Source organism: Schistocerca americana, chromosome 6, assembly GCF_021461395.2.
Source record: "Schistocerca americana isolate TAMUIC-IGC-003095 chromosome 6, iqSchAmer2.1, whole genome shotgun sequence".
Taxonomy (NCBI): Eukaryota; Metazoa; Arthropoda; class Insecta; order Orthoptera; family Acrididae; genus Schistocerca; species Schistocerca americana.
The window spans coordinates 332,692,941-332,705,884 of record NC_060124.1 but is presented as its reverse complement, the minus strand read 5'-3'; the positions used below and the strand labels follow the sequence as shown (position 1 = coordinate 332,705,884).

The 12,944-nt window shown below is 39.0% G+C and overlaps 1 protein-coding gene across 1 annotated transcript in view; it reads left to right on the top strand.

Moving 5' to 3' along the window:
- Positions 1–12,944, top strand: part of LOC124620119 (protein bark beetle) — a 351,158-nt gene that overhangs the window by 262,201 nt on the left and 76,013 nt on the right. The window contains exons 21-22 of the mRNA XM_047146790.1: positions 3,050–3,291; positions 9,810–9,975. Coding sequence (XP_047002746.1) covers positions 3,050–3,291; positions 9,810–9,975 — 408 coding nt within the window. The remainder of the gene's footprint in view (positions 1–3,049; positions 3,292–9,809; positions 9,976–12,944) is intronic.

The following is a 12,944-nucleotide window of genomic DNA, read 5'->3' as shown; positions in this document are numbered from 1 at the left end:
CAACTTCACTCCCGATGTCCATGGCGAGGTCCATCTTTGCAACCATGACACCAGGCAGCGCGATACAGATGGGCCCAAAAACATGCCGAATGGATTGCTCAGGATTGACATCACGCTCTCTTCACCAATGAGTGTCACATATGCCTTCAACCAGACAATCATCAGAGACGTGTTTGGAGGCAACACAATTAGGCTGAATGCCTTAGACACACTGTCCAGTAAGTGCAGCAAGGTGGAGGTTCCCACCTGTTTTGGGGTGGCATTATGTGGGGCCGACATACACCGTTGGTGGTCATGGAAGGCACCATAACGGCTGTACGACACGTGAATGCCATCCTCCGACCGATAGTACAACCATATTGGCAGCATATTGGCGAGGCATTCATCTTCATGGATGGCAATTCATGTCCCCATCTTGCACATCTTGTGAATTACTTTCTTCAGGATAATGACATCGCTCGACTTGACTGGCCAGCATGTTCTCCAGACATGAACCCTATCAAACAGGCCTGGGATAGATTGAAAAGGGCTGTTTATAGACGACATGACCCACCAACTACTCTGAGGGATCTACACCAAATTGCCATTGAGGAGTGGGACAATCTGGACCAACAGTCTTGATGAATTTAGGAATAGTATGCCATGATGAAAACAGGCATGCATCAATGCAAGAGGACGTGCTACGGGGTATAGATGTACAGCAATCTGGACCACTACCTCTGAAGATCTTGTTGTATGGTCGTACAACATGCAATGTGTGGTCTTAATCAGCAATAAAAAGGGTGGAAATGATGTTTATGTTGATCTCTATTCCAATTTTCTGTACAGGTTCCAGAACTCTCGGAACCAAGGCAATGCAAATTTTTTTTCTTATGTGTCTGTTGCTGTGTCTTGCTGCTGTAATTGCAATAAAACTTGTTTTTGCGGCTTAAGTACATGCTCCTAATACTAGAAAACTGTGTCCTAGAAACTGAAATTTGGGCAAAAAAATGTACTAAAGTGTGTAAAATTTCTAATTATAAAGAGTGAAACAATTTTATTATTAAATTAATTCATTTTGGAAAGGCAGCTCCACCTTCCAGACTTTGTAAATTACACTCTCTAATATATTCTTCTATTATATTGGCAAAACAACAATGGATTTTTTCTAACTAGTTATGTGTGGACCTAGGCACTGCTACCAGATGCATGACAGAAAGTTGTAATGGTGTTCTCGACATAGGATTGTACAGAATTCACATAGCAGCCAATTTTGGTTTGGTTTCAGGTGGAAGTAGAAGTGATCTTCTACATGTGCAGAAGCTTAAGTTCAGCTCCAGTAGAGATCTCTCAAAATATTACTACCACCATCATGTAGCAGCATCTTTATCTCTGCCCAACTTGTTCATATAGCCTTCATAATGAGACAACTCTGGTCTGAACCCTGGTAGTTTCTGCATACCATCAGTCACCACTCAAACAGATAGCTCAATTGAGTATTGATGGAATTTGCAGTGTGTAATCTTGAAGCAGTTCTGAGTGCCATATACTTAACGAATCTCCTCGGAAAGGCTGAAGTGTACTACTTTAAAAACTGTGATTTTCTTTTCTCTTTGTTGTTGGACTGGACTATATTACAGCACTCAGTAGTACAGTCTGTTAGTTGTTACTCAATTTATTGTTTTATTGTTCTGCTTTGTTGTTTACAATTAACTATTTTTTTCCCTTCATCATCCATTTTTCCTTTCTCTTCTTGATGTTAAGGTAACAAACTATTCAAGCAGCTTAATTTTCTTTCCGCTTCTCACCTATATCCCTTCTCAGGACTTACGGTAACCATAGCCTCTATTTCTCATGCTCATAATTTATAACATTTTGACTGTTTTCTTTAAATGGAAATGCTGGTACTTACAGCTCTTGACATTAAAAACGTTTTGAACTATTTCTTTGATTGCAACACAGAGATTCATTTAAACATGATCATGCCTCCCTCTGATCCTGAGAACTGGCACAACCAGGTATTGAGAGACTTACTACTGGATACGAAATCTGTATCAAGGCACAACTTGGAGGTTTTCACTTACGTATCAAGTTTCATCAGAGGTATATATTATGATAGGTGTCCAAATCTTCATTATCTGTTTGGCAGTTATCCATCTATTAAGTAACACATACTTTACATAGCTGTTAAAAAATATGCATTGTTAGCATCAGCAGTATCTAAAAGAATAGAGGTTGAATTTGTAGTCAGTAAGATTAACGAAGAAGGGGATGTTAATACTGAAACTCACAACCATTTATAATGGCGAAGAGTAAATAGGGACATGGTGTTTGATTAACAAACATAAGAACTGATTTTGAAGCTTGGAATTAAATGAAAAATTTTTAGATCATCTGTTGTCTTCAACTGTGAGATAGTACCACATACTAATTTCTTGCAGTGATTATTATCAGACTACACATTTATATTGGACTTGAGTTACCACAATATTTGTCAGTATTTGCATGTTTATATTGAACGTTTGTTCAGAAGATTGTGAATCACAATCCCATTTTTTTCTTGTACTCACCCAGATAATTTTTGACATCATTGTTCTGTCATCAGCAGAACCCAAAAATCTCACCGTAATTGGGGGAGAACATAATCACAAAGCAAAGGAGCAGCTTCACAATAAATTCAATACTGTTAACAGCGTTATCAGCTCTTTGCATATGGTGGTCTAACAGTCACACAGTACTAAAATTAGGTGCACATTTCACACAATGTGAATAGAAATTACAGAAAAAGGTTGAAAATAAATATCTAAAAAATGAATGTACTTCAAAAACATCAATAAAATTAGATTTATGATATATTCATAAAGCCTGTGTCTGCATGAAGTGGCAGTCTCTGGACATATAATAGAAACTTTGACTACCAAAAAGCTTGAAATTTAAGAATTAAGCAGTACTTTCCATTTTGCTATAATTGTGAGATATGAATATTAATTCTAAAGGGTCAAAGGACAGTATGAAACTAGACAGCTGTTAGAATTTCAGTGATAGAAAGGATGTCATTATTTTTTTACAGAACACTGATAGCAACCCATCATTTGCTATTGGATTTCGTGGCGTGCAGAAGGTACAAGTGAGACGGAATTTACTTGGGGACAACACAGTGGACTTTGAGCTGGTTGCTGGAGTGCAAACTGCTCATCTGGAAAGTGAAGTGGATGTGGCAGAGAATTGGTGGGGAACAACAAATGCTACTGAGATTCGAGAACGGATCTTTGATTTTGATGACTGGAACAACCATGCTCTTGCTCATTTTCTGTAAGTAATACTTTGTAATATTTAATTTCATGTAATCATATACTAGTGATAATCCTTCATACCAGGTGTTAATGTTGCCACCTTTTAATTTTTTTAATGTCCTGCCAAGTCAAAATACATGAAATGTTTCAGTTGATCCAACCTCCTTTCCTCTTTCTCTCTGAAGTATATCTACTAGGAACAGGAATTTCTCAAGACTCTTTCTACTTATAAAAATAAGCAGATGTACGCAGTTTCTTTTGCCTAACTTCACTATGTATATTTGAACATCAAACTTTTACAAAACTCATTCTCCACATAAACAAACACTATCAGGTAAGTCTCTTCACATTCTTGAGTACTGCTCGAGCGTTTGGGATCCCTATCAGGTCGGATTGAGGGAGGACATAGAAGGAATCAGAGGCGGGCTGCTAGATTTGTTACTGGTAGGTCTGATCATCACGCGAGTGTTATGGAAATGCTTCTGGAACTCGGGTGGGAGTCTCTGGAGGCGTTCTTTTCGTGAATCGATACTGAGGAAATTTAGAGAACCAGCATTTGAGGCTGACTGCAGTACAGTTTTACTCCCGCCATCTTATATTTCACGGAAAGACCACAAAGATAAGATAAGAGAGATTAGGGCTCTTACAGAGGCATATAGGCAGTCATTTTTCCCTCATTCTGTTTGGGAGTGGAACAGGGAGGGAAGATGCTAGTTGTGGTACGAGGTACCCTCTGCCACGCACCGTATGGTGGATTGTGAGATATGTATGTAGATGTAAACGTAGATGTAGAAACAAAGTTCATTTACACATAAGGTAGGGTTGGCTTGATAACCATGTCCTTTTTCAATATGAATCTGAATACATATCTTACCCTTTCTAAGTCCAAACTGATCATTAATTGACAATATCTCAACTGTTCTTTTTTTTCCACTACAGTCGTCAAAGTTATATAAAACAGCACAGAATACATAAACACTCCTTGTTCTTTCACTACGGCTTCCATTGCGCGACTGCCAAACACTTCTCGGTGCCGTTCGACCACCTCGTCAATAGTCGTCTCACGATAAACTACAAACCTGCACACACAGACAGGTGATGCGCAGTAAATAGACTCTCTCACACTTCTATTTAAAATATTGTGTGTTTGAGATGGTAGAAGGCTGAGTGGTTCTCGAATTTTTGCGGAAATTCTCAGAACACTGCACTATCCTGTTCTGAAGCAGTAATCCATTTGTAACAATTGATGTGTGTATGTTTCACAAATCACAGAATTGTATTGTATAAAGATCACCAACATACTTGAGAGTGTACCCTTGCTTGCAGAATAAATAAAATGTAGACATAGTGGAAAGAACAACTAACACATTCATAAAACAAGGAAAAAAAGGAAAACAATTATCATTGGAACACTTTAGAATTTTTTTACATCAGAGCAGAAGGAGAAAGTTTCCAAATTTTTCAAAAGTTGATAAAAGCAGAGATGGAAGTTAAAAATGAGTAACACGTGTATAAAATGAGGAAAAATAAACTGACAATAGGAACACACTTCTCAATATATGCATTCACAGTGATTTTTTTTTTTTTTTCTGTTCTTGTCAGTATACACATTCACTGTGATTTTTTTGCGTTTCTTTTCTATTTTTAACATTAATTACAATTTGATTAAGTCATTTGACAACGTCATGAAAAGAATAGATTACTACTCATACCCTATAAAGCAGACGTTGAGTCGCAGATCAACAGAACAAAAAGGCTGCTATGCATTTGAGCTTCCTACCCCCATGAACGATGGACCTTGCCTTTGGTGGGGAGGCTTGCATGCCTGAGCGAAATAGATAGCCATACTGTAGGTGCCACCACAAAGGAGGGGTATTTGTTCAGAGGTCAGACAAACATGTCGTTTCTGAAGAGGGAGGGGCAGCAGCCTTTTCAGTAGCTGCAGGGGCAACAGTCTGGATGATTGACTGGTCTGGCCTTGTAACATCAACCAAAACAGCCTTGCTGTGCTGGTACTGTGAACAGCTGAAAGCAATGATAAACCACAGCCGTACAGTATGGTTAAATGATGAGGGCGTTCTCTTTGGTAAAATAGTCCTCCTTTCGGACTACTCAGGAGGACATCATTATCAGAAGAAAGAAAATTGGCATTCTACGGATCAGAGCATGGAATGTCAGATCCCTTAATTGGACAGATAGGTTAGAAAATTTAAAAAGTGAAATGGATAGATTACAGTTAGATATAGTGAGAATTAGTGAAGTTTAGTGGCAGGAGGAACAAGACTTCTGGTCAAGTGAATACAGGGTTATAAATACAAAATCAAATAGGGGTAATGCCGGAGTTGGTTTAATAATGAATAAAAAATAGGAATGCGCATAAGATACTATGAACAGCATGTTGTTGTGGTCCTCAGTCTAGAGACTGGTTTGATGCAGCTCTCCATGCTACTCTATCCTTTGCAAGCTTCTTCATTTCCAAGTAACTACTGCACCCTACATTCTTCTGAATCTGCTTAGTCCTACCAACTGATCCTACCAACTGATCGCTTCCTCTAGACAAGTTGGGCCATAAATTCCTCTTCTCCCCAGTTCTGTTCAGTACCTCCTCATTAGTTGCATGATCTACCCATCTAATCCTCAGCATTCTTCTGTAGCACCACATTTTGAAAGGTTCTATTCTCTTCTTGTCCAAACTATTCATTGTCCACATTTCACATCCATACATGGCTACACTCCATACAAATACTTTGAGAAAACATTTCCTGCCACTTAAATCTATACTCGATAATAACAAATTTCTCTTCTTCAGAAACGCTTTCCTTGCCATTGCCTGTGTACATTTTATATCCTCTGTACTTCGACCATCATCAGTTATTTTGCTCCCCAAATAGCAAAACTCATTTACTACTTTAAGTGTCTCATTTTGTAATATAATACCCTCAACATCACCCAATTTAATTCGACTACATTCCATTATCCTCGTTTTGCTTTTGTTGATGTTCATCTTATAGCCTCCTTTCAAGACACTGTCCATTCTGTTCAACTGCCAACTGCTCTTCCAGGTCCTTTGCTGTCTCTGACAGAATTACATCATTGGAAAACCTCAAAGTTTTTATTTCTTCTCCATGGATTTTAATTGCTACTCCAAATTTTTCTTTTGGTTCCTTTACTGTTTGCTCAGTGTATAGATTGAGTAACATTGGGGGTAGGCTACAACCCAGTCTCACTTCCCTCCGAACCACTGTTCCCTTTCGTGCTCCTCGACTCTTATAACTGCGTAGTGAACGCATTATTGTAGCCAAGATAGACACGAAGCCCATGCCTACCACAGTCGTACAAGTTTATATGCCAACTAGCTCTGCAGATGATCAAGAGATTGAAGAAATGTATGATGCAATAAAAGAAATTATTCAGATAGTTAAGGGAGACGAAAATTTAATGGTCACGGGGGACTGGAATTCAATAGTAGGAAAAGGATGAAAAAGAAAAGTAGTAGGTGAATATGGACTTGGGGGCAAAGAAGAAGCCGCCTGGTAGAATTTTGCACAGAGCATAACCTAATCATTGCTAACACTTGGTTTAAGAATCATGAAAGAACGTTGTATATGTGGGAGAGGCCTGGAGACACTGGAAGGTTTCAGATAGATTATATAATGGTAAGACAGAGATTTAGGAACCAGGTTTTAAATTGTAAGGCATTTCCAGGGACAAATGTGGACACTGACCACAATTTATTGGTTATGAATTGTAGATTAAAACTGAAGAAACTGCAAAAAGGTGGGAATTTAAGGAGGTGGGACCTGGATAAACTGAAAGAACCAGAGGTTCTAGAGAGTTTCTGGGAGAACATTAGGGAATGATTGACAAGAACAGGGGAAAGAAATACTGTAGAAGAATGGGTAGCTTTGGGAGATGAAATAGTGAAGGCAGCAGAGGATCAAATGTGTAAAAAGGAGAGGGCTAGTAGAAATCCTTGAGTAACAGAAGAGATATTGAATTTAATTGATGAAAGGAGAAAATATAAAAATGCAGTAAATGAAGCAGATAAAAAGGAATACAAACATCTCAAAAATGAGATCAACAGGAAGTGCAAAATGGCTAAGCAGGGATGGTTAGAGGACAAATGCAAGGATGTAGAGGCATATCTCACGAGGGGTAAGGTAGATGCTGCCTACAGGAAAATTAAAGAGACCTTTGGAGAAAAGAGAACCACCTGTATGAATATCAAGAGCTCAGATGGAAAGCCAGTCCTAAGCAAAGAAGGGAAAGCAGATAGTTTGAGAGAGTATATAGAGGGTCTGTACAAGGGCGATGTACTTGAGAGCAATATTATAGAAATTGAACAGGATGTAGATGATACTGCATGAATAATTTGACAGAGCACTGAAAGACCTAAGTCACAACAAGGCCCCGGGAGTAGACACCATTCCATTAAAAGTAGTGATAGCCTCGTAAAAGCCATCCATGACAAAACTCAACCATCTGGTGAGCAAGATGTGTGAGACAGGTGAAATACCCTCAGACTTCAAGAAGAATATAATAATTCCAATACAAAAGAAAGCAGGTGTTGACAGATGTGAAAATTACCGAACTATCAGTTTAATAAGTCACAGCTGCAAAATACTAACATTAATTCTTTACAGAAACCCACACTGCTCACTCATGGTAAAATTTTACAGTCACAGGAAAAAAACTGTATGTCTTTGTTACCTAAGTTCAGTTATGCCAGTAGAACTATTTATAGAACTAACAATAGTGGTCTCAAAATTCTCTGTCTACTAAGAAAGCAACTACCTGTATTAATACTACTACACCACAGCTAATACCAATACCAACAAAAATTCAAAAAATTATTAGCTAAAACCAAAAATTCAACACTCAACGAAGTTAAAACCCTGACTGAAAATTTTACTGAAATATTTCAATAGAAACAATAAGAAACATCAGCTGAAAACTGAAGCACAAAATTTACTAAACAACTTCCATACACAGACAACTCTAAAAAACATAGTGAATGAACATTTCCAAAAGTTTATTAAATCGTTATTTTGCCACAAACAGCATGAAACACCACTGAAAACTATTAAATTTAATAACTGTATAACAGTGCACAAATAACTTTGTCAGTACTTAGCTTTATAACAATTACAGCTGCACCTGTACGCCACAAAATATAAACACTCTACTGAGGTGTTAGGTCTGGAGGATCTACTCTCCATAGGATAGTGGGCTGCCAGGTGCAGCACCTCAGGAGAGGTTGGGGGGGGGGGGGGGGGCAAAATGGAAAATGGTGAGGAGAGAGCTAGAGAAAGGGAAAGAGCTATGCAGGAGTGCTGCAAGGATGAAGGACTGTGGGTTTGGAGTGGGAGCAGGGAATGGGATAGAGGCAGGTAGAGGACAGAGACTAGTGAACATTGAGGCCAGGGGTTTACAGGAACTAAAGACGTGTTGCATCGTGAGTTAGCACAAACAGTTCAGAAAAGCTGGTGTTGGTGGGAGGAATTCAGATGACATAGGCTGTGAAGTAGTCATTGAAATCAAGCACATTGTGTTGAGTGGCATGCTCAGCAACTGGGTGGTCCATCTGTCTCTTGGCCACAGTTTGGCAGTGGCCATGCAAATGGACAGACAACTTGTTATTGGTCATGCCCAATAAAATGCCATTCAGTGGTTTGGAGCTAAGTTAATAGATCTCACAGGTGCTTTCACAGGCAGCCGTGCCTTAGATGGGCTAGGAGATGCCTGTGATTGGCCTGGAATAGGTGATGGTGGGAGGATGTGTGGTACTGGTCTTACTGGAATAAGTCAGATAATGATATTGCATAAGTTGGATGGGCAGCAGAATACCATTGTCGGGAGGGTAATATTGGTTTTTGAAGGCCTTAGTGACACCACTGCCCTTGGAGAGGGACTGATCATCACTACAGTTGTGACAACAAAAGGTGGCTATGCTGTATGGAAAGTACTTATTACTGTGGAATAGGTGGCACATATCAAAGAGGAGATATTGTTGGTCGTTTGTAGGCGTAATGTGGATGGAGGTACTGATATAGCAATCCTTGAGCTGGAGGTTGACATTGAGGAAGGTGGCTTGTTGGGCTGGGGAGGACCAGATGAAGTGAATGAAGGTGAAGGTATGGAGGTCCTGGGTGTGCTCATTCTTGGTCCAGAACATGAAGATGTCATCAGTGAATCTGAACCATATGAAGAATATCTGTGTATTCTTGACATATCACATAATAATTATTAAATGGAACAATGTGGTACCAGCCCCCCCTACACACACAGAAGTCTCAGATTTTCATTGGCTTACCAAATGTGGAACAGAAAAAATAACGCGATGTTCCTGAGCTCATTCAGCAGCATCACTGTCAAAACATTAGTAGAAGATAGTTGAAGAAATGACATTGCAAATATCCAAAAAGTTTTGTGATATTTGATATACTCCATGAATGCCTTCAATCTAAAGGTTCTTAAATTGTTTGCATCTACATTACCTTAATTTATATATCAGTTTTTGTGATTTTTTTCTTTCAGACCATTTCTTACTGAAGACTCACTGGACTCATCGGTATCAGTGTCATGGGAAACACCAGTTCCTGTTGACACAGACAACCTGCATGGTCGACTTGATAAATCAATGACACTGAATTACAGAGAACAACCATACATTGTACGATCCGATCTCACAATTTTACCACAGGTCAGTAACAGGTTATACCTGTTTATTGATTATTCATTGTTTATGTTACATGTGGTACTCAAACCTATACACTGGTTAGTACAGAAAGTGAAAGGACAAGGAGGACATACAATCTATTTAGAGAGAGGAAAGATTGTAGCAAAATTTATAGCAAAGTGCAGGTTATAACACATAAGATTAGTGGAATTTATATTTGTCCAAAAATATTGTAGCTTCATAAGAGTACATTAAATGATAAGTTCTCTACATAAACTGAATAATAATGAAGTAAATTTGCTTACACTGACTGGAATATCTTTGAAATTTTTGTGCCACATTCATCTGTTTGTCATCCAGAGAAAAAGCCAACTCAGTTATATTTCTACCACGTTCTACACGTAGTCTAAAAGCTATCCGGCTTTTAAAACTAGATTGAAATATCTCATGTAACTCTTTTACCAATATTTTGGCCAGTATCAAAAGTTAAGGTGCTTACTAACTACTATTCAGTCACTTCTCAGATGTAAGTTACCATGAATATTAAAATAGCCCTGGTCATCATATTTTCATAGTTTACCTTGATTGTTTTATTTTTTCACATGTGGTTTTGACTAACTCATATGGCAAAGCTCCAGGGACAAATGTAAGTTAATGATGTGCTCAGCTGAACTTGCCTATATTTCCTGAACTATATGTTGTGTTTTAATTCTGTAAATTACATTTGGCTCCACATACATGGAAGTTCTTGGATATTCAATGTGGGCTCCTCAGGCTGCACCAGTAACATCTAGACCAGGGATTTCCAGACTTTTTGCCATTGTCTACCACTTGACATTTTTAGAAAATTGGTCACACCACTATAGCTTGTTCACCTTTTAATGAATCCTGAGGTGGGGGAGGAGGAGAAGGGGAGGGGGGTCTGCAAAATGCTGAGCAATGACTGCCGCAGGAGTGAGGAATGATATGGGAGCAATAATTTTTGCCCCTTCGTCACTGTAATGTAACACCCAACAAAGCAACGATAACAACAAAAAATTGGTACACCTTATTACACTGGCAGCAGTTGCAAAGTGGCACAAAAACTTTCAAATAAGCAACAAGACTTTATCAAAATATTGCCAACATCAAAATAAGATTAATCATTCCCGTCCAAGGAAGTGATGGCTAGTGAAGGGAGGGGGTGAGGAGGGTACATTCAGATCTTCCTGTGTCCTGCATGCAATCCGGAACAAACATTCTGCAGCAAATTTGTTTTCTTTAACATTATATACAGGGTGATTCAAAAAGAATACCACAACTTTAAAAATGTGTATTTAATGAAAGAAACATAATATAACCTTCTGTTATACATAATTACAAAGACTATTTAAAAAGGTTTTTTTTTCACTCAAAAACAAGTTCAGAGATGTTCAATATGGCCCCCTCCAGACACTCGAGCAATATCAACCCGATACTCCAACTCGTTCCACACTCTCTGTAGCATATCAGGCGTAACAGTTTGGATAGCTGCTGTTATTTCTCGTTTCAAATCATCAATGGTGGCTGGGAGAGGTGGCCGAAACACCATATCCTTAACATACCCCCATAAGAAAAAATCGCAGGGGGTAAGATCAGGGCTTCTTGGAGGCCAGTGATGAAGTGCTCTGTCTGGCGGCCGATCCATCGCCTCGGGTAGTTACGGACAGATAAGTGCCAATGTGGTAGCGCTCCATCCTGCTGAAATATGAATTGTTGTGCTTCTTGTTCGAGCTCTCTGCTAGCTCTGCAAGTCGATTTTCCTGGGCTGCGAACAAATGCTTGCTGGATGCGTGCTACATTTTCATCACTCGTTCTCGGCCGTCCAGAACTTTTCCCTTTGCACAAACACCCATTCTCTGTAAACTGTTTATACCAATGTTTAATACACCACCTATCAGGAGGTTTAACACCATACTTCGTTCGAAATGCACGCTGAACAACTGTCGTCGATTCACTTCTGCCGTACTCAATAACACAAAAAGCTTTCTGTTGAGTGGTCGCCATCTTAGCATCAACTGTCGCTGACGCCTAGTCAACAGCGCCTCAAGCGAACAAATGTACAACTAAATGAAACTTTATAGCTCCCTTAATTCGGCGACAGATAGTGCTTAGCTCTGCCTTTTGTCGTTGCAGAGTTTTAAATTCCTAAAGTTGTGGTATTCTTTTTGAATCACCCTGTATATTCTACTCTTTATCAATCAGTTTTCCCACTATCATTTTAGTTTAAAAATTTCTCACTATCATTTTACTTCAAGAATAAAGTAAGAGAAAAATTTACTTGTATCAGTTCATGTTTTGTTTACTTGTACGCATATCACCTGAAATGTACTTGTGCACTGTCGGTGGTACGTGTACCAGTATCTGGGAACCCCTGATGCAGAAGGTAGCTGAATTTATCCCACACTAGATGATGACTGTCTTAGAGATCACCACAGCTGTGATATGTTTTCTGAGGTCTTTCAAATCTGTGGGAATAGATAGTATGTATTCTCCATCTTTCACAAACAGCAATAAGAAAAAATTTCAGGGTGTGAGATCAGGAGGCACCAGTGGCCAGAAGTGAAGTACTAAGTCTCCATTCCCTGTGAGACTTATCCATTGTTGAGGTACATATTCGTTCAGGAAACATCGAACATTCAGACGCCAATGGGATGGAGTTTCACCCTGCTCTAAAATTTAATCTCTTGAACCTTCATTCATTTGAGGAACAAGCTATGTTCCAAGCTCACTGGAATGTGCTCCACATGTTACTCCAATACATATGGTTGGCCTGGGCTTTTACCATTACATAGAGAGCCAGTTTCATCAAAATTGTTTATTCCAACAACCAGTGCTCTCTTTCACTGGTGGTGCAACTTATGGCAAAATTCTCATTGCACTGCAGTCACAGACTTGCTGTTACTGAACATATGAATATAAAAATCCTGTGTTACGTAGTAGCCATCTTGCTTTCAACTGATGCAGTATATGCT